General features: G+C 43.2%; 1 protein-coding gene across 9 annotated transcripts in view; it reads right to left on the bottom strand.

Annotated features, from left to right (window-relative positions):
- The window catches only part of LOC113123841 (titin-like), a 218,002-nt gene that overhangs the window by 148,140 nt on the left and 42,076 nt on the right, over window positions 1-27,786 (bottom strand). For 6 of the 9 annotated variants that reach the window (XM_026296157.2, XM_026296164.2, XM_026296162.2 and 3 more), the window contains 18 exons: window positions 23,518-27,345; window positions 22,498-22,776; window positions 10,721-10,999; window positions 10,018-10,305; window positions 9,652-9,930; window positions 9,163-9,444; window positions 7,929-8,207; window positions 7,369-7,656; window positions 6,676-6,963; window positions 6,265-6,555; window positions 3,961-4,248; window positions 3,169-3,279; window positions 2,380-2,665; window positions 2,030-2,213; window positions 1,858-1,941; window positions 1,309-1,576; window positions 624-884; window positions 27-236 (listed from right to left, as the gene is read on the bottom strand). In XM_026296157.2, the coding sequence (XP_026151942.1) occupies window positions 27-236; window positions 624-884; window positions 1,309-1,576; window positions 1,858-1,941; window positions 2,030-2,213; window positions 2,380-2,665; window positions 3,169-3,279; window positions 3,961-4,248; window positions 6,265-6,555; window positions 6,676-6,963; window positions 7,369-7,656; window positions 7,929-8,207; window positions 9,163-9,444; window positions 9,652-9,930; window positions 10,018-10,305; window positions 10,721-10,999; window positions 22,498-22,776; window positions 23,518-27,345 (8,073 nt within the window). The remainder of the gene's footprint in view (window positions 1-26; window positions 237-623; window positions 885-1,308; window positions 1,577-1,857; window positions 1,942-2,029; window positions 2,214-2,379; window positions 2,666-3,168; window positions 3,280-3,960; window positions 4,249-6,264; window positions 6,556-6,675; window positions 6,964-7,368; window positions 7,657-7,928; window positions 8,208-9,162; window positions 9,445-9,651; window positions 9,931-10,017; window positions 10,306-10,720; window positions 11,000-22,497; window positions 22,777-23,517; window positions 27,346-27,786) is intronic. The other 3 variants (XM_026296159.2, XM_026296161.2, XM_026296165.2) reach the window with 3 other exon arrangements.

The following is a 27,786-nucleotide window of genomic DNA, read 5'->3' as shown; positions in this document are numbered from 1 at the left end:
TTGGGGCTGGATGCCACTCTACACACCTTCGTCTTCAATGGTCACGTTTCGGATGACCATAAAATGTCTTCGGCCCTCGCTTTTGAAGTTGTACTTAGGGCTCTCTTTCAGTTCCCAGGTGTCTTTGTACCATGACACGATTGCGTTGTCAAAGGACACCTCACACTCAAAGGTGGCCGACTGGCGCTCGTTGACTTCGACGTTGTGGATGCGTTTGGTGAAATGAATTTGTTCAGCTAAAAGAAATAAAGATGTGAATGTGTAAGTTCGTGTGCCATCACAACTGGGAGCGAATGACAATAGCTGCATAGTAGTTGACACAGCATCCACATGGTTAGAAATGATCACAGGGACGTTTAGGTCATGGTTAAAATGACTAGCTGTGATGATGATGGATTTGAGACGGTGTAAGGAGACAATGAATGAGATGGCGGGATGTTTTTGCAGAATAGTCCAGGAGAGGAGAAGCAGGAAGAATGTTAAGACAGAGGATGGCAAATCCCAGAAGAAAGAGAAAAAAGAGGATTAGTCTCAGAGTATGGTGGGAGAGTCTAAAGAGATTAGTAAATGGGGAGAACATCCACCACATCTACAAGGTTCCAGGAAGGTTTCCAGGTACAAACCTTCCACCCAGAGGTCAGCCGAGGACTCCAAATGCTGATACTTGCAGGTGTATCGGCCCTGGTCTTCTGGCTTCAGGTCTCTGATCAGAAGCTTCTGAACTTTGTGTTTCATTTCAGATGTGTACCTGCCCTTCATCTCTAATTGCTTGCCATTTTTAAACCACTGAGCCTCTACATTAGGGATGGACAACTGACAAGACAGAGTACACGACTGGCCTTCCTTACCCAAAGTGTCCTGCAGATGCTTCTCAACCTCTGCATCTGGAAGACAGAACACACAACAGCAACTGTCAGGAGGATTTACAAGTCACTGAGCATCACAAAAGAAGTTTCATGTAGAGTAATGAAAAGGTTTGGAAGCTGTTTACAAAGTGAAATTAGCCATACTGGTGATTTGCGGTAGGTGTGTTCAAAGTAGAAATCATTCATCTATTTTCTACTTTAAAGATAGGCTGCCTCACTTGTAATAGTAGGTTTCAGTGTTACGTTTCTTCAGAACACACAAGTCTAATATTTAGTATTAGACTTTAGTCTAAGTATTTCAAGCTTTCAACAGCCACATAGTAGAGTACTCGCATGTCGGCAGCAACTGGCATTTGTGGTCCATCTGTACTGATGGCATGTGAATAAAACAATGTGACTAGCAAATGTTGTAGAGCTACAGGCATATAATATGAGCACCAACCCATGACGTTGAGCTTGGCGCTGGAGATGTGTGGCCCACAGACTACCCGGTAGTTGCCCTGGTCGGATAACTCGCACTTCTTGACCTTCAGCAGGTGGCAATCACCACTGATACTGATGTCGTACTTCCTGTTAGTGTCCAGCTTCTGCGTGCCCTTGTACCAGGACAGGGTGATCTCTGGATAGTTGATCTTGATGGCACACTCAAACACTGCCTCCTCTCCAGTGAATACAGACTGATCAGCGATGTCCCTCACCACAGTGACGGGCTGCAGAAGCAACAGGAGAATGAACTCTCGGCAGTCCATTTCACCAACACTGAAGTTAGGCTGCTTTCTCAGTTTTATGGTGAAAAACACTTTATTCCACAGGAAATTAGCAGGAAAATACAGGACATCACCAGCAGAGCTGCTTATAGTCTGTTCTAGCACATAACTATAGTTCCAGTTGCAAATTTACAGGGTTATAGATTAACTGGGAAATGTGGTTTCTGCAGATTGTTCATACCCAGCACCTGCATAAATGTATGGATGTGTATACATGTACTGACCTCTGTCCGCTCCATTCTCTTCTGCAGGTCGGCCACCAGTCGGGCCATGTCCTCATCAGGCTCTCTGTCTCCACGTTCCAGTTCCTGTCAACAACTACCAGTTAGCAACTAATCAATACAACACACACACACACACACACACACACACACACAGACACAGGCCAATTGTTACCGGTCTTCCACTTTCTTCAGCCTTCTCCTTCTTCAGCTGCTCGATGGCCTGCAGCAGACCTCGGTAGTCTGTAATGCCGTACATTCGGGCATATTTCTCGTACTCTTTGGGGTCCACATTCCTCAGCAACTCGATAATGTCAATGTCCTTCTCCTCCTGTGGACTCTTCTGTTTTGATGGTGTCCTGGGAGTATAACAAAGGAGATAAACTCAGAGATTAAAACTATGTTCAAAACTAAGTTACAGAATATTTTTCTTATAAGATATTTCAGTAGATGTCTAAAGAATGGATGGTTCTTTGCTGTCAGATTATTTCATGAAGGTAAATTTTTTTTCTCCAATGAACTCACTTCTTCAGTTTAGCTCGGAGATCTCCCTCGAGCACCACTGCCTCTTTCTTTTCGTCCACATGCATGTCGGCACTACATTCGATCTCCCCGTGCTTGTTAGAGGCGACACATCTATACTGACCCGAGTCTGACTTGGTCACCTCTCTGATCTGCAGCTTGGTCTCCTGGCCCTTCTGCTCGATGGAGATTCGACCACCATGTGTGATCTGCCTCCATTTCCCTTTCATCCACTTCACACTGGGGATGGGGTCACCACCCACCTTGGCAATGAAGGTGGCAGTGCCCTCTGTGGATGGAAAGTTACAACAACGTTACTGACATCAACTTTCACAGCATCATCTGAAATGGGTTTGTTGCTAAATTCAGATGCAGAACATTTCCCCAGTAGTGAGGTAGGTAGGTAGATAGATTTTTTTGGTCCACAAGGGAAATTCCTTGTCCTACCACTGTAGATTACTGCATCAGGCGTGTTCCACCAATCAGAAGTTGGAAGGTACCAATTTAGTTGTCTTTCTCCACTCTACCCTCATCTGAGATGGTATCTTGTGGCTTCTGATTGACTGAACGTGCCTAATCCAGTTAATCAGCAGTGGTAGGGCAGGGATAGCTGAAAATCAAGCAGGGCAGCGGCCCTCTGGGACCATGGATTGCCTCTGTCTGCATAAGAGCTAGGGCACAGCCAGCATGAACAAAAAAGCTGGTCACTAATAAAGACAACACTGATCACATGATAAATTCATTCCAGCTCCACAGCACTAATTCACCAGTTGTTTAGATGCGGTGTCTTACTCTCAGTGACGTGTGCACTTTTGGGCTCCTCAATGAAGAATAGGTTGTCCAGTTTTTTGATCAGACCAGCAGCTGGAGCTTCAGCATGGGGTGGAGCTGATCCTGGTTTGTCTACAACACAACAACATGGTCCAATGTTACACCGCCTATATCAAGGCATTTAGCCATTCGCAAACAACAGACACTAAAGTACTGTTCTCCAGTAGGATTTAGGTATTATTTCCTGAGCAATTAGCACTACAGTAAGACTGCCCTCTGTTTCATTCAAGTCTCCCCTCAGTTTTCCCAATCTTAATATACCGTCACCCCTCTGCATTTTTTCAGCTAAAAAGAGCAGCAGAACAAAACAAGATTTACATTATTATTTACATTGTTATTCTATTAGTGAAACTAAACTACACACAGCATGTGACAGATATTTCCTTGCAAGTAGTTTGTGCATGAAGCCCAGTTTCAGATGGAGCTGTTTCTGACGAGGAAGAAGCAAATCAGTAGCAAAATTTTACCTGACTTCTGATATCTTCCATCAGCAGTAAGATGGGATAGTACAGCACAAATATTGATGATTGTCAGTCAGGAGTGATTAGTTCTTTTGTCTCTGAATGCTCCCCAACAGCACACACAACTATAGTTTGACAGTACCAGTGCACCCTGCCCTGCCTTACATTAGCCTTGAGATCAGCTTTAAGATCTGTGGTACAGCTAAAGAATGCTAATGAGAAAAGTGAAAAGGGAAGAAATTGAATTATGATTTAAAAAGTAGTGAAAAGAAAAGAGTTTTCACAGTTTTACCTTTGACGGTGACTTTAGCCTTGCAGAACTCACTGCCGGCCTCATTTGTGGCCTTGCAAAGGTAATCGCCAGCGTCGTGTCTGGAGGCCGAGCTGATCTCAAGGCAGGCTGTCCCATCAGAGAAGGAGATTCTGGTGCTACCAGCCGAAGTCAGATCTTTCCTGTCTTTCATCCACTGGATCTTCAGAGGAGGAGACCCACATACGTGACACCTAAGACTCAACTTATCGCCCTCATCCACAGTCACTGGTTTGAGAGGGATGTCAAACACCGGAGCCTTCTTGGCCTCTGTCGAAAAAAAAAAAACATATTTCAGTGGAAAGTGCTTGTGTCAGTGTTGAGGTTACTAAACTGGCAATGTTTTCCTCCTCTTCAGTGTGTTCTGTGTCTAACCCAGGATCTAATTCTATAATTCTAGTTGAACATTTATAGCTTCTCTGACTCCTCTCTCAAACCACAGATCTTCTCTGTCCAAAGTATGTACATCAAGGGAGGACACTCACTTGAAGACAGCCCTCAAAACCTGTCGCTACCCTAAGATGGCTTTCAACAAGGCAATATCCACATCAGGCAAAACAAGAGACACAGCTGAGCCTCAAGATCCACAGAGGAAAAACCTGGTCATTCCCTATGTAGCAGGTGCTTCAGAGAGGCTTAAACACATTTTTGGGAAACACCAGACACCAGTTCACTTCAAACCCACCAACACACTGAGACAGAGACTTGTTCACCCTAAAGACCGGACACCAAAACAAAAGAGGAGCAATGTAGTATTTGCCGTCCAGTATGAAGAAGAATGCTCAGAGAAAGCAAACAACCACTTAACAGGACGATGACCCAGCACAGGAGGAGTTGCTCCTCAGGACCACAGTCAGCTGTGCACCTCCATTTAAAGGAGACAGGACATTCATTTGAAGACAGTGATGGACATATTTTGGACAGAGAAGATAGGTGGTTTGAGAGAGGGGTCAGGGAATCTATCTATGTCCAAGTGAAAAACCCTCCCTTAACAGGGGTGGAGGGCTCAGACATAACCTGTCTTCAATCTACCAGGCTGCCTTATCATCTGTTCCCAGAAAATTAAGGAACAAATCAGATGTTTTTCAGGGAGGACACACTCTTGGTGAATCAGAGGGGTCACATGAGTTCACCATTAGATCCTAATGACCCTCACCTGAGCTCACTTCTATTGTTCACCTAGTGAGCCTATTCAGGCCAGGTGTGAAGTGAAACCAACTCAGGAGTGTGGGTCTAACGATCTCACCTGATTTACATAGCTCACCTAATGAGCCTGTTTGGACTAGTGGTGGAGTGTAGTGAAACATTTCGACCTAAAAACTAAAAGTCCAGTTGCCATGACTAAACCTCTAGATAACTTCACCTGGACCAAGGGTCGGCAACCTTAAAGACTCAAAGAGCCATTTGGACCCATTTTCCACAGAAAAGAAAACACCGGGAGCTGCAAAACACTTTTGAAATATAAAATAAAATAACACCGGATAAAACGTTTCTTGCCTTTATTTTTTTAAAGTCCGAGAATAGGTGTTCAGAAATCTTAATGAAAGATTCTTTTAAGTGTTTGAAATGTGCCTGGCCATTTCAAACTAGCTTATGTGGTTGAATTTGCAGACTTCATCCACTTCTTAAAAACATTTTTTGCTCATATCAACCTTCCGCATCAGTTCTGAAACGATATTTTTCTCGTCTCCATCCGGATATTTTTGAGCAAAGGCTGCGTGTTTATTCTGGAAATGTCTTGCAACATTTGACTTTTTGTTGTTTGCTAGTTTCTCATCACATATTAAGCAGACTGGTAAACCAGTCTCGTCAGCAGTGAAAGCAAATGAATCTGCCCACGTAGCATTAAACGTTCTGTTTTCTTGAGATACTTTTCTTTTCTTAGAATTCTCCATAGTTGCTTAGCTGGGGTCAAAAAATTGTAGAAATCACGCGCAGGCAGCTGTTAAGAGCGACAACAATTTTTTATCATGTTTTATTTAGATTTTACAAGATCTCCATAATTTTCAAATTTGGAATTACATTTTAAAAACTAACTAAACTAAAATACATTTGAATTAAATACTCATTGTTTATTTTCCAAGGCCGTAGGGAGCCGCAGCAGAGGGATAAAAGAGCCACAGGTTGCCGACCCCTGACCTGGACGATTGAAAATCTCCACACACATATTTGTACTGTTTTGTGTGCATGACCAAGCTTGTTTTGCTTCCAAGTTGCACTAGCAAATGGGACTTCCCTGGTTAAAAAAAGCTACATAATGGTTAAAAAAAAGACAAAAAAAATCACCTGAGATGCCCACAGTGACGTCGCAGGAGATTCTTCCAGCTTCGTTGGAAGCCTGGCAGGAGTACGTGCCACTGTCGGTCACCAGACTGCTCTTAATGCACAGCACGGCCACATTACTCTTAAAGCTGATATCAAATTTGTCAGAGCTGTGGATCTCCATGTTGTTTTTAAACCATCTGACAGACATGGGCTGTGAGCCCGAGACTCTGCCCTCAATCTTCACCAGTTTACCTTCTGTGTCCTGAATGTGTTCTGAGGGCTTTTTGGTGAACACTGGAGGGTTTTTACGCTCTGAAAGCAAGAGGAGGAAGTGATTGTCAGGGGGGTTGTTTAGTTACAGTAAGAAATGCCTTCAAAGGGGCAGTGAGTGTTTTGGAAAAGAGGGTCAAAATGTGATTCAGGTTAAAATACCTTTGACAGTGACATCAGATGAACAAGCATCCTTTCCCACATCATTAGAGACATGGCAGAAATATCTTCCTGTGTCACCTTTATCTGCCTTCAGAATGGTCAGGTGGGGCGTGTTGTCCACACAGCTAATCTTATAATTCCCTCCAGTGCGAATATCCTTATGGTCTTTGGACCACTTAACTTTAATGGGGCCAGAGCCAGTCATGTGACATTCCAGCTCAATGCTGTCACCCACCGTTACTTCCTGTGGCATCAACTTCCTATCAAAGACCGGAGGATATCTTGGTTCTGCAGATCCATGATAGAAAGGGAGGAAGGAAAGACAACAGTAAATCTTTAGCTTGAAACACGTCAACAGTTTGGGCCTGATGCTGTCTCACAAAAGTTAAGGTCAGGGTGTGTCTAATGTGGGTTTGGGTCATTATACACACATACATCTGTTTTATTTCATAGCATTTAAGCAATAAACTAAAAAACACATCACTCCCCTCCCACAAAACTCTCACTGTGAATTTATGATAAAATAAGAGTAGTGTTTCTCAAGTCCAAATCCCATTGCTCCTGAATGATGTAACCATCATGCAGGTTTATGTTTTGTCCATGGGTTTGCCATCCCATGTGGGCCCCATAAGGGTTAAGCTTTCATGCACTTGGCGTCTGGTAAATCGCAGCTTTTTGTTGTGCTTCACAGACCTTGTAGTGTGAGCTTGGCTCTGCAGGAGGCTGTGCCCACACTGTTGGTGGCCACGCATGTGTACTCCCCGGAGTGCCTCATCTCAGAACGGCTGATCTGCAGCAGGGCTGTGTTGTCATCATACAGCATGGAGAACTCGGCTTCCTGCCCCAGGGGCTCACCGTCTTTCAGCCATGATACCTCAATGGGTGATGAGCCGGCAACACGACACTCGAATTTTACTGGCTGCCCCTCCGTCTGCTGGAGGCTGGTGATTTTTTTGGGGAAGGATGGTGGCGTCTTGGCCTCTGGAAAAAGTGACAACAAACAGCGAATGGTTGAATTGGCTAAAAGAGTAGTGGGTAACTATAACTGTCAGATAACTGAAAGGGGTAAAAAATTACTTTTACTTTTGAATTGTAGAGGGGTAGAGGAAACAACAGCCTAAAATAAAAGTACTTCTTTACATAACTACAGTACATCAATAAATGTGCTTTTTTTACCACTGTTTTGGAGATAAATAATTGACTTTTAAAGATGTAAAGGGCAGTGTTCTGGACAACAGAAAACAGATACTCACCTAGCACATTAAGTCTGCAGGTTGAGGAGGCAGAGCCAATCCTGTTCTCTGCTTTGCAGGTGTACTCTCCTATGTCGGCCTTGCTGACTTTGCTGAGCTTCAGACAGGCGACGCCTTTCATGTACTCCAACTTACAGGTGGTGCTGGACCTGACTTTCCCATCGGCCTTGAACCAGGACACCTTGATCTCAGGTGTGCCTGCCACTTGACATTTCAGAGACACACTGTCTCCTGCTGTCACCTCCATGGGCTCCAGAGACTCGACAAAGTATGGGGGCTCTGAAGTTAAAGACACAGACTGTCTGTTTTTAAAACAGTTTGGGTGAATTTTCTGTGCTTCCCTGGTCCTGCAGGGGATTTCTGCTTCTTACATTGTTGTCTTAGACACTGTCCCATGTGGGCCCCATAAGGGTTAAGTTTGGGCTGCAAAAATGGGTCCCAAGCAGGTTATGACTGGACTTGTGGGGCTCAACTGGGCTAAACTTAACCCTTATGGTGCCCGCATGGATGTACTGGCTGGGTATGTTGGTATTTTATTACATTTCAGATACTGTAAACAATTTATAGTTGTATCAGTTTTTTCTTAAAAATTTTTTGCCTTTATTGATAGGACAGTGGAGAGAGAGACAGGAAATCAGGGAGAGAGCTAGGGAAGACATGCAGGTCATCTTATGACCTTTTTCTTAAAATTTGAACTGACCCTAACCCTCAAACTGAGTTTTTTTAATGACTCAGTCGCAAGTGAGCTCTGACTACCTATAATTATGGAGCCAGTATTGGATTAAAGTCAAACAGATGTTTTCGTTTTTTTGTTTTTTTTAAAGTATTATTTTTCTGGGCAGTTGACGGCCGGCTCAGGAGTCGAACCGCCGTCACCTGCATATATGGACAGGCACAAAGCCCCTTGATGTTTTTGTTTTTTATAACTTATCCGTTAATAGCAACTTCAGAGAAAAATTGTTTTAGGGCAGATATCGTTAAAGTATCTGCAGCCAAATTCAAATGGCATCCATAAGTTCATCTCTAAACAGTCCTTTAACCCTCTAACCCTAACCCTAACCCTCTAACCCTAACCCTAAAAAGCACAAATGTCAGGACATGTCAAAATTTGTCCAGGCCCCAAAAACCCCCTCAGACCCCAGAGGGTTAAAGTAATCTTATTTAAATCAACTATCTGAAATATAAACAAAACCAATCAGTTCAACGTGTATCATCCACTAGAAGACAAACTAACCAAGAATGGACACAGCTGCGTCACATGTGTCTTTTCCAGCATCGTTGGACACTTGACAGGAGTATTTTCCTGCAGCTTCCTTGTCATCAGTGCTGAGACACTGCAGGATGCAGGAGCTTTCAGTTGTGGTGATGTTGTACTTGTAGGAAGCAAAGATCTGCTGGCCATCTTTGTACCAGTTCACTGTGATCGTAGGAGTCCCGGTGTATATACACTCCAGGGTTAAGGGTTTGCCCTTCTCCACTGAAACATCCTTCAACTTCTTTGAGAAGGCTGCTGGCTCTGAGCAACACAATGACAAAGAATTAGAAAGCACAGCGACACAAAACTTCAGGTAGTGCTTCCTGGCAAATCATTCAACCAACTAATCAGTTCATCATTCTGCATCACTAGATGTTCCACTGCAATTTGTGGATCTACATAATGGTAAAAAAACAAAGACACTTTATGCTGTAATCGAGGAAAAATATAATTTTGTGTCAAACTTACCTTTGACAGTGAGATTAACTGGGCAACTTTCCTTTCCTGCATCATTAATGATCTGACAGGTGTACTCTCCAGTGTGGGACCTGTCCACATTAAAAAGCTCTAAAATAACTTGGTTATCCTTGAGGGAGAAATCACAGCCCTCTCCGGCCTGGACCTCCTTTGTTCCTCTGAACCACTTCAGTTTGAGGGGGGCACTGCCTTTCACCATGGCTGAGAATGTCACATTAGAGCCTGGCATGGCCTCCACAGGCTGTGGTGGCACCACAAAAGATGGTGGTTCTGAATAAAAACAGGCAATAAAAGAGATGATACATGGCGCAATCTTTATATTATGAGAGCTTTTATTTATTTTAATCTCATTCTGACCTTTGACGACCAAGGACGCTGTGGTTTCAGTGGAACCTGCCTTGTTGACAGCTTTACATTTATACACTCCAGAGTCCAACAGCTTCAGCGTGGGCACTCTGAGTGTGCAGCTATTCTCACTGAATGAAATTTCATAATTTGGCCCACTCTGTATCTCCTCCCCATCATGGTACCAGGAGATGTTAAAAGGTGGTGAGCCAGACACTTTGCACTCCAACTCTCCAGCTTTTCCGACAACTGTGTTGCAATCCTTCAACTTCCTCGAGAATGTTGGAGGTATGGTCTTTTCTGTTGGGAAGGGAAACTATCAGAAGTGCATCAGAAAAACATGTCTAGTTATTAATAGGGCTGGGCATGAATCCTATGTGTTTTTGTTGGTTCAGCTGAAAACTAAATGTCTGCTCACAATAGCCATTGATTAACTGACTGTCTCCAATGACAAATTACCTGAAGTTCTCTTGCCTAGCTCATCTCATCTCATTAAAATGGATTTTATTTGTCGACCTCTTTTTAACAGCTTTGGCTCCTGTTACTATATTTGAAAACATCTGATTCTACATGTAAAATGTACATTATATTACTACAAAAATAAGGTACCAACAAAAGGATTTCCATATAACTCATATATCAGGTAACAAACTGGCACTCATTCAAAATTTGAAATTACCCAGCCCTTGTCATCAAACTCCAAGAAGAGACCAACCTAGGACAGTGAGATTGATTTTACTCAGGTCCTTTCCAACCTTGTTCATAACCTCAAATGTATATTCTCCAGAGTCCATTTTCTCAGCAGAGAGAACATTCAGGCTGGAAATCATCTGAGAAAATGAGATTTTATATTTCCTCCCAGAGGCCAGCTCAGTACCATCCTTGAACCACTTAGGTGTAAGCTCTGGGGTTCCACACACTGTAACCTCTAGGGCAGCCATATCTCCGGCCGTCACACTCAGAGCATCAGGCTTGTCCAGTATCTTAGCAGGTTCTAGAATCAAAGAAGGAGCAGAACATACTTTAATCAAACCTGCAGGGGAAGGATGAGAAAAGACTGCAAGAGAAAGAGAGAATTATATGGTGACAAACCTAGAACAGTCAAGTTAGCGAAACACTCCACACTCCCAGCATCATTTCTGAGTTGGCAGGTGTATCTGCCTGCTGTGGATGCATCAGCTTTAAAAACTTTAAGAGTGACCTGGTTGTTTTCACAGGTTATTTTCCTGTTGTCACCGTCCCTGAGAATGTGGTCCTTGTCCTGAACCCAGGACACAGTAATGGGTTCAGAGCCTTTAACAGTGGCCACAAGGGTCACCTCCTCTCCCATTATCACTGTCGTGTTTGAGATTTTCTTCACAAACGACGGTGGCTCTGAGTAGAGGAGAAAAACAGCGCAAAAAGGAAAGTCAGCAAAGTGACAAAGTCATAAAAAATCGAGTACTTAGGATTTTTATCATTTCTACTGACCTCTGAGTTTAACTGATGTCTGGGAGGTGTCACTTCCTACACTGTTTGACACTTTGCACTCATATTCGCCAGCATCCGAAGGCTCTATCTCAATAACATGCAGTGTAGCGGAGCTGCCTTCACTCACCATCTTATACTTCCTGCTCTCAATCAATGGTTTCCTGTCTTTGAACCAGGTGATCTGGAACGGAGCTGTACCGCTCATCTCACAGTACAGACTCACGTCCTTACCTTTCAGCCCTTCAATGGGCTGAGGTACTTTGACAAAAGATGGGGGTTCTACAGAAAGATCAGGAAACTGTTTAAGAGGTATACACAGGAAAACCATATGTTAAAGCTGAAGCCCACAACATTTCATATGTTGGCAAACAGCTCACAGCTAAGATGGCAGAGTTGCTTAGGAAGCTTCCTGGAACTGCAGTTAAGGTGCTGGAAGTTTTTTGAGATACAGTCTACATGGCCAAATTGCGAATGTTTGTGTAAGTACAGCCATAGGGTGGGATTTGGTACAACAGCTAAGATGGAATAGTACATATAGCTGGTTGGAACAGGAGAAATTGCTGGTGGAGCTATTTAATGGACAAGCTGCTGTGGACAAGCTGCTGTGGAAGATTGGTGTTATTGGATTTAATAAAGAACTGCAACAAAATGATAACCTAATCTGAGCATGTGATATAACTCCACCACACCAGACTGATACCTGGAGAGCTTACAAAAATGTTACGGACGCCAGCTTTAAGCAGTACAATCAAACTTTAACAACACACTGAATAGCCAGTGCATCAGAGTCCAATTATAAATAATGCATGATAACAAAGGAAGTCAGAGAGAGGCTGACCTTTAATGGTAAGCGTGGTGCTGCAGCTCACACTGCCAGCATCATTTTGAACGTCACAGGTGTAAACTCCATCATCATCAAAGCTGGTTGAGAGCAGTTCCAGGACTGCTAATGAGTCAACAAATGATATCCTGTAGTTGCCCCCATCCGTGACCTTGGTGTCATGTTTGTACCAAGTCACTTTCAAAGGGGCTGTACCACTGACTTTGCACTCCAGGCGGAGTGACTCCCCCTGCTTCGCAAACTTAGTAGCAGGGAGTTTCAGCACAAACTCGGGTGGTTCTGGAAAGTCAAAATACAGATATGTTAGCTGCTGGAAGTATCCGGGGAAATGTATGACAGATGGTCACAACAGGCAAGAAGTGAGGCAGATTAGATAAGCTGAGGAGATGAGCTGACAATGATGGGTTAGCACCAGAGGCAGAGTGACTGTTGAAAATGCAACAGGTCTTGATGGGAAGCTGCAGCCATGAAAAAGCCTTGAGTAATATAATTAAAAGTGCTGCAAAGTTGGTATAATGTGACAGAGAGCCATGAGTTTTAGCCAGTAATACATATGAGAGATAAGTAGTGACACAAGAGTTGATCTAAAAGATGTAAATCCAACCTTTGACCATCAAGTCTGCACTGCAGCGTACAGAGCCAGCATCATTGCTGACTTGGCAGGAGTAAACTCCATTCTGGGTAACATCCACTGAGTAGAGCTCTAAGAAGCAAGACAGACCCTCCAGTCCAGTGAAACAAGTGGGCCCACTCATGAGCTCTGTGTCGTCCTTGAACCATTTGACCATGAAGGGAGGTGTTCCCCTAAATGTGCCTTTGAAGCGTACAGTAGCATTTGGTATAACTGTCTGGGACTCAGGAACCAGAACAAAGCTGGGAGGTTCTGAAGAGAACAAGATGGAGCAGGTTAAAGAGGAACTTACCTTTGGTTTAGGTTTACATGACCAACAATAAAGAGCACTGTCTGACCTTTGACCATGACGGATCCGCTGCACTCACAACTTCCAGCTGCATTGGTCAGTTTACAAGAGTATAATCCTGCATCTGATCTTTCTAGCTGTTCAATTTCTACAGACACAGAATTGTCCTGCTGAATGAGTTTGTGTTTTATGCCACTAGAGATTTTGGTCCCATCTTTCTGCCATTCCACAGAGATCGGGAGGGAACCAGAGATTTTGCAACATATCTGAATAAAGGAGCCCAGTATCTCTTGCATGTCTACCAGGGGTTTGATGAAGCTTGGGGCAATTACTTGTTCTGTCATCAAAAGAATAATAAGAATGTAATTAGTTTCAAACATGTCAACATGTATCACAGCACTTCTTTGTTTTTTACACAAACCTAGTACGATCACTTTGACTTTGCAGCTGCAGCTACTGATGTGGTTTGCCACCTCAAAGACATATTCTCCTTCATCATCTCCCTGTGCAGACTGAATCTTCAGGTTACTGATGTTGTTCTCAAAGATCAGCTTGTGCTGTCTGATGGACTTAAGCTCCCTGCCATCTTTCATCCATTTCACTTTGAGGTCAGGGGAACCTGTCACCTTACAGTCCAGACTGACTGGATCTCCGACTGTAACCTTTATCACCTCAGGTTTCTCTGTGATCTGAGGAGGCTCTACAATACAGAGTGAAGCCAACACATCAGAACATTTTGAACCAACTTGGTACCATAGAAAGATCTGATTGCTACCAATATAAGCGTAAGTATACCTTGCACAGTCAGGGTGGCAAAGCACTTATCCTGTCCAGCTTCATTTATAACCTGGCAGGCATATTTCCCACTGTGTGTTACCTCACAGGCAGGAATCCTGAGGGTGGCCACATTGTTCTCAAATGTCCTCTCAACCTTTGGGTCGTCTAAAATCCAGAGCTCATCTTTTTGCCACTGAATGGAGAGTGTGGGAGAGCCCTTCACAGAACATTTAAATTCAGCCATTTTACCCAAAACAGTGACGGTGTTCTCAATCTTGCTGGTAAATGTTGGTGGTTCTAAAAGATAAAGCCAATAAAATGTTAAATAGTCAGTTATCATCTAAAAAGATAAAAATATGGATTTGTATTTCTCAGACCAACAATAGACTAACCTTTGAGGCGCAAAGTAGTTTTACAAGTACAGCTTCCCACCTCATTGGCAACAGTACACTGGTATTCACCAACATCTACAGCATCACATTTGTGCACCTCTAGACCTACGGTGCCATTTATCTGGGAGAAGCCATGTTTAGCACTGGTTTTGATCTCCTTTGCATCTTTATGCCACATTATGTCAAACGGGCCTGTCCCACCAACGAGACACTCAAAGCAGGCATTGGAGCCCTTCACAACATCAGCTGGAGCCAGTTCTCTAATTAACAACGGTGGTTCTGTGAGGAGAGAAAACATACTCTATACCTCTATGCCAGGAGGTCTTTCTTTTCTAAGCATTTTAAGGCATGGGTCCAGGCTCTGCCAGGATTTTCTATGCAAAACAGAGTTTCCCATAAACTAAGTATTCTTGCTAATCTAAAACAGATTGAATAAGGTCCATTAAGCAACCTGTTAGTTAGTGGAAGATGCAGTTTTTAAAACAGTAATTGTTAATTTGAAATACTGAAATCAGTGCCAGTGCATCCAAAGTGGCAGCTAATCTAAGAAGAACTTTGTGACTGGTGAAACCCCTACCTCCAGTCCTGTATTCTTAAAACACCTGCACAATCAGATTTATGTTTTCTGAAGCAACTAACCTTTGACCTTGAGCTCCATGCTGCAGCTCTCACTGCCAGCCTCATTGCGAGCCTCACAGTAGTAGAGCCCACTGTCTTTGGTATCAGCCCCACAGACTTCCAGAGTGGCCACAGAGTTAACAAAGGCCATCTTATATCGGTCGCTGGGGCTGATTTCTGAGCCTTCTCTGAACCAGTAGATGTCTATCTCAGGTGTGCCGGTCACATGGCACTCAAACATTTTCTTGTGACCAGGACGCACCACAGACACACAGGATGGTGTCTGTGTAAACTTAGGAGGCTCTAAGAAATAAAACCATACATGTAACTATCAGAGAGATGATAAAGGGAAAACTTGATTTGTATAAAGCTGAAATCACATTTGTTTCCATCCATGTACTGATCGTGATTTAAGCAAATTTTAATTTTACATTTTAATGTTTCCGGCATTTCTGCTTGTCTGTTACTGGTCATTTTTTTGCCTGTGTCATTTGCACAAGAAGACAGGGAAGTATTACTCTCTATTAGGAAAACTTCTGAATGAAGTTCCAAGTGCATGTTCTATCAGAACGTGAAGGGTCAACAGGAAAGAAGAGAAACTAATTCAAATTCTGACTTAAAAATGTCTAGACGGATGGAGACATGCTTATTAACCAACTTTTATATAAAAAACAGTAACCTTTGACAAAGAGTGTTGACTGGCATGAAGTGGAGCCCACGTCGTTCTGTATTTCACAGACATAGTCTCCAGAATCAGACGACTTGGCAAAGAAGAGCTCCAGTGAGCTTGACGTGTTGTCTTTAATCACAGAGCAGTCAGCACTGGATAAAATCTCTTTCTTGTTTTTAAACCATTTGATGTTTAGAGGCGGCGTGCCAGACACCAGAACATTAAACTGGACTTTCGATCCAGGCAAAACATTCATGGATTCAGGCTTTTCAAGAATGCAGGGGGGTTCTGTAAGAGAGGAACAAATGAATGCTTTCGACAAAGATCCTTTTAGTACCTGTACTTTGATTAGGCACATTCACCAACTAATAAACATTACAAAAACAAATGGTGTTCAAACCTTTAACAAATAAAATTCCAGAGCACTGGACACTTCCCGCTTTGTTTTTAGCAATGCAGGTATAGCTTCCACTGTCTTTACTCTTAAGGTTAGAGATCTCCAGGAAAGCAACATTTTCAAAGAAAGTGCATTTGTGTTTTTCATCAGCCTGGATCTTTTTCTCATCTTTGTACCATTGGATGGTTATCGGCAGAGAGCCAGATACAAGACACTCCAGATGAGCAAATGACCCTTTGATACCTTCTTTCTGTTTAAGTTTTCTTGTAAAGGACGGTGGAATTATTTGATCTACCATAGACAGAAGAAAAAAGAGGTCAGAAGCAGTGTTTGAAGTAAGAAGAATTTCCAACAAAAAGTTCTAAAGTACACACTGAGAACTGACCGAGCACAGTTAGTATGGCTTCACAAGAACTTTGACCGACATCATTTGAAACCTCAAAGGTGTATTCACCACCATCACTTTTCTCTGTTTTAATAATCTTAAGCACAGATTTTACATCTGTGCTGTGTACTTTACATCTCTGGCCTGAGGTCAGCTCCCTGCCAGCCTTGAGCCATCTGGCCTTCAGTGGTTTTGTGCCTGAGAACCTGGCCTCCAGGGTGGTCGGATCACCCTGAGTCACACTGATAGACTTAGCCTCCTCCGTCACCTTAGCTGGCTCTGAGATGACAAACAAAAGAATCAGCCAAGAATCTCCCAGAGGATGTACAGCAACATACTCATTAATGAAGAACTGAAATCAACAACAAAGGGAAGATTCTAGGATACATTCGGTCCTCATTGCAGTGTTAAGTGTCACATCGCCAGTTGATAAGGACCTCCTAAGCATATAACTGCATTGATGCAAGTTAGGGTACAGAGTAAGTTCTCAAGTATCTTAACTAACCTTTGACTGTCAACACAGAAGAGCATGTCTGGTTCCCGGCTGGATTCTGCACCTGGCAAGAGTATTTGCCGCCATTTTTGCTCTGTAGGTTGGTAATATGCAGCAGAGCATTCCTGTTCTCATATGTAATCTGAATGTTTTCAGCCTCTTTGAGCTCATGATTGTCTTTCAGCCATGACACAGTCATGGGTTCTGAGCCCTTCACAGTGCACTGCAGAGTAGCTTCACTGCTCACCAGCGAACTTAAGTTCTCCAGCTTTCGCACAAATGATGGTGGTTCTACAAGAAAATTTTAGATAAATTAATAAATTAATACGTGTCTCTACTAAATAATAGCCTCGCAAAGCCAGCCTTCAGCCAGTCTTTGCTATAAGAATTAGGCCAGCAAACAATCCTGTGAGGATCAAATGACTGACATTTTGGACCAATCAAGGGGGTTTGTTGAGTGTTTTGGTGGTGAATGGCTGCCAAACTCCTGATCCTAGACACAAACTTGAAATTATGTATAGAATAGTAAAATAACTTGGAAAATAACCTGCCTGTATATTCCTATCCTCACTATTAAGAAACATATTTTGCTGGAGTGTTTGGTAGAAGTCTGGCGCACCACACAGATTTTTCCATCAGAAGCAAAAACCAAAAACCATCTGTAGGTTGAGCATGTTTGACGAGTCAAATCTAGGACAGCTAGTGTCTCTCTGTTTTCTGTTCAAAGGAATTTCTTCACCCACACTGAGTATATACAGGAAGAGGCTGCTCTGTGCAGCAAAGACCTCTGAAACAAATTTGTTATTCCCAGCTATATAAGGAACTAACCAGACATCACAGTACTGGTGATTTGTGTAGATTTGTGAGATCTACTATACTATAAAGGTGCCTCATGCAAAAGCCCGATGAGGGCTGCCATATAAAAATAGGCACAGAGGGAACTGTGCACTAGCGTTGCGAGGCTACTGTAAACACATATGGGTAGGGAGGATATTAAAAATGTTGGTTTTGAAAATGTCACAAGAAAAGATTTACAGCCAAGTTTATAGTCCATCTAAACAAACCTTTTAGCGTTACTGTACAATCGCAGGAGGCCCTCCCAACTTCATTTTCAACAGTACACTGATACAAACCAGTGTCTCCTGCCTCTACTGCCAGCACTTGCAGGGCTACCAGGTCATCCTTCACAGTGATCCTGTGCCGCTTATCATTTCTGATCAGCTTTGAGTTTTTAGAAAATGACACTGTGAAAGGGGCAGAACCAGAGACCTGGCCCTCGAGAATCATCTCTGAGCCTTTCACCACATCCTTGGGCTCAAAGCTACGAACAAACAGTGGCGGGTCTAGAAGAGGACAAGAGGTGTGTCAGTGTATTACAATGAAGCTACCAAAGGAGGATTCAAAAAGGCCAAAAATAAAAATAAAAGAATCTTTATTGTCAGGATGAAGATGTTTTTTTAATGACATCCTCAGTGTTTACCCTATGGAGAGACAACACCCCATTTAACTATGTTCAGTGGTGGATAGTTATGCTTTTGTCCACCCGGGGGTGTGGCATCTCAACAGATTACATGCTGATGATTTGTCGTTTAAACTGAAGAAAAGCAAAGCATCCTCAACATCACAATAAAGGTCTTTTATTATTGGAAAGGCAATGAAATCTTTAATAGAAGTATGAAATGTTTAAATGAACACAGAAACATCTGTAAATCTGAGCTAAACCAACCTTTGACTGTAACTGTACTGCTGCATCGATCACTACCAGCATCGCTGGATGCCATGCAGACATAATCTCCACTATCCTGGACTGTACAGTTGACTATTTCCAGAGATGCCAGTAAGTCACACAAGGCTATCATGTATTTAGGACTGGAGCTGATCTCCATCTCATCCTTGAACCACTTTAAACTAATGACAGGGCTGCCTGTCACTCTGCACTCCAGCCTGGTGGAGTCACTGCTGGTGACGAGCTTGGTCGCCTCAAGCTTCCTCACAAACTCAGGAGGTTCTGAGAGAAGAGGTTAAATTTTACAGACAGAAGACGTTACATTAGTATCAAAAGACATACTGATGTCAAGCAAGAATTTCAAGACATTTTCATGCAGCTGCACACAAAGCTGAAGAAAAGCACCTTTCACAAAGAGGACTGTGGTGCAATCCACCTTCCCAGCATCATTGGATACTTGGCATGTGTATTTAGCAGAATCACTGGGTTTGACAGAATGAAGCTCCAAAGAGCTTGAAGAGGCATCTTTCTTTATAAAACATGTGCCTCCAGTTACAATCTCCTTTTCCTCTCTGAACCATTTAACAGCCAAAGGAGCTGTTCCAGTGAAGGCTGCTCTGAAGGAAACACTGCTTCCTGGTATCACATTCTGCCTCTCTGGTTTCACTGTAAACACTGGGGGCTCTGGAGGCCATTAACAAAACAAAATTCAAATTCCATGTTAGCATGATATCATTAAACAATTGTACACAACAAACAGGAGCACAACATAAGCCAAGCATTCATAACCTTTGACATAGAGCGTGCCGTTGGTTTCTTTAAAGCCGGCTGAATTGGTGGCTCTGCATTTATAAACTCCAGAGTCAGCCTTCTCCAGCTGAAGAATTCTCAGGGTTGCTGAGTTATCTTTGAATTCTGGCTGGAATTTGGCTCCAGAAGCAATTTTATGGTCATCTTTGAACCAAGCTATGGTCATGGGTTGGGACCCAGACACCTTACAATCCATGGAGATGTCATTGCCAATATTACCATCAACTCTTTTCAGGGACTTGGTGAAAGTTGGAGGCATTATCCGATCTGGTTTTTGAAAAAAAAACATAAGGTTTTCATACTGTTAAAAAAAATCCAATCTGAAATCCAAAACCCCGCACACTATCTTTACGTGAATGCAAGAGTTTGTCAGTAGGTCATTCTTGTCGTGTATCATTTGTAAAACACCAATGTGTTTTCTAATGCTAAAGAGTCAGAAAGCAGGAACTAACCTAACACAGTGACTGAGCAGGTGCACTGGGCTTTTCCAACTTTATTGGATACCTCCATCTTGTACTCTGAAGTGTCTCCTTTATCTGCTGCAAGAATCTTCATGGAGGCAATATTGTCTTTAACAGTCATTTTATATTTACGGCCACTGATCATCTCCTTCCCATCTTTAAACCACTTCACTTTGAGCTCAGGGCTCCCAGAAATCGTGCACTCCAATGTGGCTGAATCCCCTGCAGTCACACTGATGGATTCTGCAGGTTCCATAAGTCTGGCAGGTTCTGGGATAAGACAGACCCATTACTTATTAAGATATAAGAAACATAGGACCTAAACCTAAAGACAAGAACCTAAAATCTGTACATATATGTCTGCATCAAAGACATTATCTGACCTTGCACAGTCAAGGTGGCTTCAGATTTTTGTTGCCCAGCATCGTTCTCAGCTTGGCACAAATACCTGCCACCATGGGTGATGGCCACTACTGTTATCAACAAGCTAGCGACATTGTTCTCAAACACCATCTTGATATTTGGATCATCATCTCTCAGGAGTTCAGAGCCTTTCATCCATTTAACAGTGATGGGAGCTGAACCCTTAATGGTTCCCTGTAGTTTTACTGCATTTCCCAACACTGCTGTAGCACTCTCAACCCTCTTTGAGAAAGTTGGTGGCTCTAAAAAATGATTAGAGGTAAAATTTGAATTTAAAGCATATAACACCTCAATCAACAACAGTTTTGTCAGGCTTATGTCTACTAACCTTTAAGTTTAGCTAGGGCTTTAGTGGTGACTTTCCCCACATCATTGGAAATGACACACTGATAATCTCCAACATCTGCACTGTCAAACGACTGAATCTCCAGCCTTGACAAGAAATCATGGGAGATTATTTGATATTTCCGATCACTTGTAATAGTCTTCTTATTTTTTAACCAGCTGATCACAAAAGGAGCTGTTCCTGTGATCTCACACTCCAGCTGAGCTGCTGCTCCCTTCACCACCTCTACTGTTTGCAGCTCCTTTCTAATGGATGGAGGCTCTGGGTGTTAAAAGGGTAAGTAAATTGTATGTAGTTAATACCAGTGGCTTTCAAAATTGAAGCATGAGTGTAAATAAAATGCAAGATTTGGCAAACCTTTTACAGCTATATGGGTGTTGCAGCTCTCACTGCCAGCATTATTTGACACCTCACAGGTGTAACTCCCACTGTCTGTCACCAGGAGGTTCATTATCTCCAAAGTGGCAACTCCATTTTTGAAAGAGATTTTATATTTTTCTCCTTCGCTTAGCTCTCTGTCATTCAGGAACCAGTGGATGTGAAGTTCAGGGGATCCTTTAACAGTGCATTGTAAACATGAAGCTACCCCCTGTTTCCAAGTGACCTTAGGTTCCAGTTTCTTGACAAAAATAGGGGGCTCTGAAAGGAGCGTTTAATGCCAAAACACCAAGTTTTAAGCATTGTCAAAAGAGAGAGAAACAAAACAACCAAGACAGAAGATTATGACAATTACATGTAAATAAGACGCACGAAGATGCAAGCATCAGGGAGCAGCTGGCTCAAAAAAGTTGTCAGCAATAATCCACCAGCTTGTTTCAAGAGATATGTGTTTTCATTAATTAATGCAAAGACCATCTTTAAGATCTTACCTTGAACTGTTACTATAGCCTCACAGGATGAGCTCCCAGCCTCATTTGTGGCTGTGCACACATATTTCCCAGAGTCCTTCAGTTTGGACTTGGGTACCTCAAGAATGGCAACCTTGTCCTCAAAGGACAATTTACATTCCATAGTCTGGTGGATTTTTTTGCCATCCCTTGTCCAGGTGACGGTCACACCAGTGTCCTCATCAACCTGGCACTCCAGCTTCAGTGGGTCATTGACAGCGGCTGACGCTGACTCAATGGTCTTAATAAAGCTGGGTTTGCTGATAACTTTAAGCTCTGTGGTAAAGGTTGCAGTGCCAACACTGTTGGAGGCCTTGCAAAGGTACACTCCCTGGTCACTCAGCTCAAGACTTTTAATTTGAAGGGAATACTTGTTCTTTTCACATTTCATGACACATTTCCCTTCAGAAGCGATGGCTATGTTGTCCTTGTGCCAGACAACTTCCATGGGTGAGGATCCAGTGAGTGAACACTGAAATACAGCTTGCTTGCCCACATATAAAGTCATTGAGTCTGGTTTTGATACAAATACTGGCGGGTACATTTCTATGGAGAGCAGGTAGAACATACAAAAAAGTTCAACAAAATTTAAAAAGTGAAGAAATACACCAACTTCAAAAAATTAACCAACATGAACAATCTCAACTTGGTAATTAATGTAGGTGTAAACATGAGAAAATCATTTGAAGTTGGAGACATTATCCTCACTATCTTATGTCTTGCCAAATGTGAAACCAGAGTCAGTTTATAGACAAATCAACAAAAATCCACACTGCACCGTACACACAATGTACACAATGAACTACGTATATAATTCTCTCTCTCTCAAACACATACATTAAATGATCATTAAAAAAGTTCCCACTGGGGTCTTACCAGTGACGATGAGTGAGGCAGTGCAATTTGCGGTACCATACTGATTTGAAGCCTTGCAAGTGTATTCACCACTGTCAGTTCTGGCTGGGTTGAGGAGCTCCAGAGAGGAAGTGGTGTGGCGGCTGAGGATCCGATACTTCTCACTCTGTCTGATCTCAATGCCAGACTTGTACCATCTGAAGGTCACACTTGGAGCATCCTCAATCTCACATTCGAACCTGGCGTGGTTGCCGACATTTATCTCCACAGGGGCGATTTTCTGCCTAAAAACCGGTGGCACTGAGGCACACGCAGACAAATTAAAAAGTAAATATTAGTAATGGAATCTATGAAACTTCCGTATAAAACTAAGAAATCATGATCAAGAGGGATGGAATGTACAACAATGATGGAAGGCAAGTCCGGACTGACTGTGGAGGAGAAAAATAGCAAGAACATTAGCCCCATGGTTTTGCAAAACTGCCTGAAAGAAGATGCTACTACTGCACATGATTCCCATGGGGCTAGGGTTCCAGCTAAAACAAAGTAAAAAAAAGTGTTTGTGAAAGATGAAGCAGTGCCAGGTTGAAGCCCTCAAAACATGCTGAGAGGCCCTGGAGATATGGAGACAATGGCTGTAAAGGAAAGTGACAGACCATGGGTTTAAGCAAAACCGAGATGGAAAGTGTCCTTGGACAGACCATGAAAGTTGCCTGAAGGCCAGAATCATGACAACTAGTATAGCAAGATGCTTAGTGACTAGAGACCTTTAAGCCTAACTTGCATGACTGTGATGGTTCTGGCCTTTAGTCAGTTCTTGACCATACAGTGATGTGGAACAAACAACACGTGGTGAGTTAGTACCATACAGCGCCTTGCTGAGAGTGCTCATGCTGAGCTATGAAATGAATACAAAAACCCATTGACAAACACATAACAAAGGTCTTACATGAACCAATTTATGTGAATTAGTAGTTTTCAGAGAAAATGAATGAATGAGTGAATGAATAAATGATACACTGAATTTTCCTGTTCTCAAACCTCTTGTGACCACAGTGAGTCTTGAAGATGTTGTAGTCCTGCCAGCTTCATTCTCAGCCTCACAGACATACTCTCCTTGATGCCTCTCCTTGACAACTTTGTTGATAACCAGTGTGTATGTGTCGTGGTCTTTGGAACACTTGAACTCTGCACCAGTTTTCACCAGCTGCCCATTGAAAAACCAGTTTACCTTTGTGACGTAGTTAATGGTGGTGCTCAGGGTTACTTTACTATCTTCTTCAATGGAAATGTCTTCCAGGGAGGTGACAATTACAGGATATTCTCTCTGCTCTGTCCTGGATACTGTGATCTCCTCTTTGAAGATCTCTTCTTTGAAGATCTCCTCTCTCTGTACCTTCTGGATACTTACATCAACCATGTGTTCAGTGGGAAACGTAGTTGAAGGCAGAACAGCTGTAACAATGGTTGCATCTTTTCCTTGGCTTTTTACTACTGATCTCTCCTCCTGCATCAACACCTGCACAGACTGCTCTAAAGCCATGTGAGCCTTGGTGGAAATTTTGATCTGACTGATGGACTGTTCTGTCTTTGCTGCCTTAGATTGCTGTACCACAACCTGGTTCTCAGCTGCTGTGTATTCAGCTGCCATTTTAGACTCACTCTTAAGTGCAGCAGCCTGAGATTTAACAGCAGTGATATCCACTGTACTCTCTCCCACGTTCACAGTCTCTACCACTGATGACAGCATTTTCTTAGAGTGAGCTGAGGTAACCTGAGCCCTCTGGGGTTTGTCTAGGTGCATGGTGCCTGGATGTTCTGAAGTAAGAACATGGGCTTCCTGGCACACTATGGAGTGGAAAGCTGCATGGAGCTCGGTCCTGAGATCAGCTGTCTGAGGGTATTTACCCTCCAAAGCCAAAGTAACCTCCATAGGAGCACCTGTTGTTGTAACTAGGTATGTAAAGGTAGCCCGCTTGGGTTCCCTTTGAACCCTGACTTCCTGTACCTCTGCAGCCTGTAACCTTTCTACAACATCAGCAAGTAACACTGGCTGGTCACTGGCTACAGCAGACTGAAGAGCATCCCTGAGCTGTCGCCGAATGGTCAGAGTAGATGGCTTAGGCATCTGAATCACAAATGTCAACTCTTTGGGAAGAGCTGTGCTGTCTTTGGATTCTGATGCCATTAAAGACAGTGTCGGCTGTGTGGTGACAACAACTTTAGCGGACTCAGACTTGGTGATCTCCTGAGACAGTTCACCTATCAGCACTTGTTTCTCATCCATCACTACCGACTGCCTGACCGACTGACCCTCCTGAATCTGGACAGCGAAGTCCTGTTCTGCTGCCTCCAGAAAGACACTACTCTCAGTGGAGAGCTCTTTCTCCTCAACCTGGATTGGCCTGGAGGGAACTTTTGGCTCTATGGCCACCTGGCAGGTAAATTTATCTACTCTTCTAAGACTCTCAGTGTGACCTTCCTCTAAGGCCTGACTATCTGTCACACTGGAGACCTGCATTTCATTCCAGCGATCCTCTTTCTGAACCAAAGCTCGCTGCTGCTTGACATCAGTAGTAACTGGTGTCTCTTTTGGCAGCTGCATAGGCAGGTAGGAGAGCTGGAGGATGTTCTGGGGTCTGGGCTCAGTTTGAAGCTGAGAACGAACTCCGGTCACTGACAAATCCAGCTCTGTGTGATAATCTGCTGTTAATTCCCTTGTCTCTTCTGACATGGCTGCATGGCTCCGTGTCTTTTCTTGTTTCTGTGTTGCCACCTGCTGATCATGCTTCTCAATTATGAGAATACCCTCTTTGGGTAAAGTCTCCACAGGCTGGGTTGACTGGAGATGCAGAAGAGTAGGAGCCTGTCTTTGAGGCTGGATGTTCATGGTGCTGACCTTGGCCTCAAACTCTGATGTGTCCTCACAGACTACTGTCCTTTGTTCATCTTGGCAAACGGTGTGCAGTAGAGTTGGACTCTTCTTGGTTCCAGCCTGTGCTAATGCTGGTTTCTCACAGACAAAGCTCCTCTCAGATGGCAGAAGGTCCTGATCTGTTATAACCTGCAGGTGCAACAACTGCTCTTTTTCTACCTGTGAATGAATTGACATGGCACTGTCTGCACTTGGCAGCTGCTGAGACAGCTCAGCGTGCAGCGTTTGCTTCTCTTCAGCAGTTAGAGCCACTTTCATCATTTTATCCTTACAGAGATGAGCTCTCTCCTCAGTGGATATTTGCATGGAGAACTCAGTCTCCTTGGAAAGAGTCTGTTTAGACTCACTGACCAAAGCCAAGACTGGTCGGTGTTGTTCTTTCTGAGCATAAGACTTCATAGCAGAATCTGCAGTTACTAGTTCAGCTGTATGATCCTCTGCAAGCACCTGTTTCTCCTCAGACTGGGCTGTATATAAAATCTTAACACCTTCCTTAACCTTATATCCCTTTTCTTCCTCTGGTTTGGGGATATCATGTGACTGCTCTTTCAGGATGGACAGCTGTGATTCGACTTGGTGCCCATTAACTAGATGCTTGGGCTCTGAAGTTGCTCTAACACTAACAGACTTCCTGTCCGCCATAGGCTCTGTGCTAACAGTACAAAGAGGAGTAAGCTCTTCAGCAACAGCTGACGTCACCTTTGACCTCTTTTCTCTAGCAGCCTGAAGCTCAGTGAGCTCAGGGCTCTGAATACAATCACAATGCTGCTCCATGATGTCCTGACTCTCTTCAACAGATGATGTAAATGCTGCCATGTGAAGCTGTTTTGAAGGAACAGCTGAAATTTGAGGTGGGTGGGTAGGCACCACGGACACTCTCTCTTCAGTCTCATGAGACTGAAGCACTGCTGCCTGATGGGTTAATTGCTCACGATGAATGCTGGCAGAAGAGATATCTACTTCCCTAAGAGAACCCACTTGCTCACTAGGAATTACCTGCCAGTCTTCAGTGCCAATGGTGTAAACCATCTGATCTGACCGAGCTCTCTCTTGGCCTGGGAGACTAACTTGGTACAAGCGAGACTCAGTTGCCTGTTCTGTCACTGAAACTTTATAGCCTTTCTTCTGAACCACTGTCAGCTGTTCCTGTGTATGAGAAACAGAGACTGATTCTTTGAACACAACAAGCTCAGCACTACAAGAAGCCTCTCCAAACGGATTGAAGGCCTTACATGTATACAGGCCACTGTCCTCTTGTTTGACACTCTTAATACTGATGAAGCCAGATCCATCTGTGTTGGCTGTAATAATACAGTTTCTACTTGGTTGGATCTGGAAAGCTCCCTTGAACCATTTGACATCAGGGAGTGGATCACCACTTGCTTTGTAATTAAAAGAAACCTCTACGCCTTCTGAGCATCTCAGAGGTTGGATCTGAACTGTGAAAGTAGGAGGTTGACCTGTGACCTTAAACATCTTTTCAACCCATTTCTCAGCCTGGCTGACATCAGGCTTTTTCACTTCAAGGTATGTGGTGGATGTTGTCTGACCAAATCTGTTCGTGGCAGTGCAAGAGTACTCGCCCTCATACTCAGAAGTTACCCGGGTGATTACTAATGTGTATTCTTCCTTCTCTTCTATCAGCTTGTACACAGAGGAGCTCTTTATGACATTTCCATTGTGAGACCACTGAACAGTGGGTTTTGGAAAGCCAGACACCTTAACAGTAAACCTGGCTGTCTCCCCAGTGGTTACAGCTGCTGAAGAGAGCTGACTAAGGAAAACTGGCTTTTCTTTTTTCTTCTCTAAAACAGAGGAGTAGCGTTTTGATTCTGGCTTGAGTTCAAGTGTTTTTGTGGTCTGTGGTAACTGGACATCAGTATAGAAGGTTTCCTCATGTTCTTCCACTGTGGTGAAGGTGGTGCTACAACGTTCTGTCAGGAAATATTGAGGGAGACTGATAACAATATCCACAACACAAAAACTGACATCAATAAATTCATAAAAGAAAATACTAGGGCTGTCCTTTACTACCAACTAATTTTGAGTCAACTAATAGTCACAGGATTTTACTTAAACCATTTGTCAAGTTAACAAATATAAAGCTGGCCGACTACCCTTACAAAAAAGAAGATAACGGTGGAACTAGTATCTATAACTAGTACCTTATATGTATAAGTTCCCTTTTAGTATACTACAGTATTTCTGCATGTTGAAGAGCTGCACTGGTGAGATGTCCCAGGATGCCCCAAGGACAGAAACTGCATTTGACCACTATTATTGTTTGTGTTCACAGTGTTTTGGTATGTTTCTTATTGTTGTGTGTGTTTGTAGCAGAAAATATGATTATTATTTCAGCCTGTGTGGTAGTTAAT

The sequence above is a fragment of the Mastacembelus armatus genome, chromosome 21 (assembly GCF_900324485.2).
Source record: "Mastacembelus armatus chromosome 21, fMasArm1.2, whole genome shotgun sequence".
Taxonomy (NCBI): Eukaryota; Metazoa; Chordata; class Actinopteri; order Synbranchiformes; family Mastacembelidae; genus Mastacembelus; species Mastacembelus armatus.
Note: the sequence above shows the minus strand (reverse complement) of the source record. Positions and strands in the feature narration are given on the sequence as shown.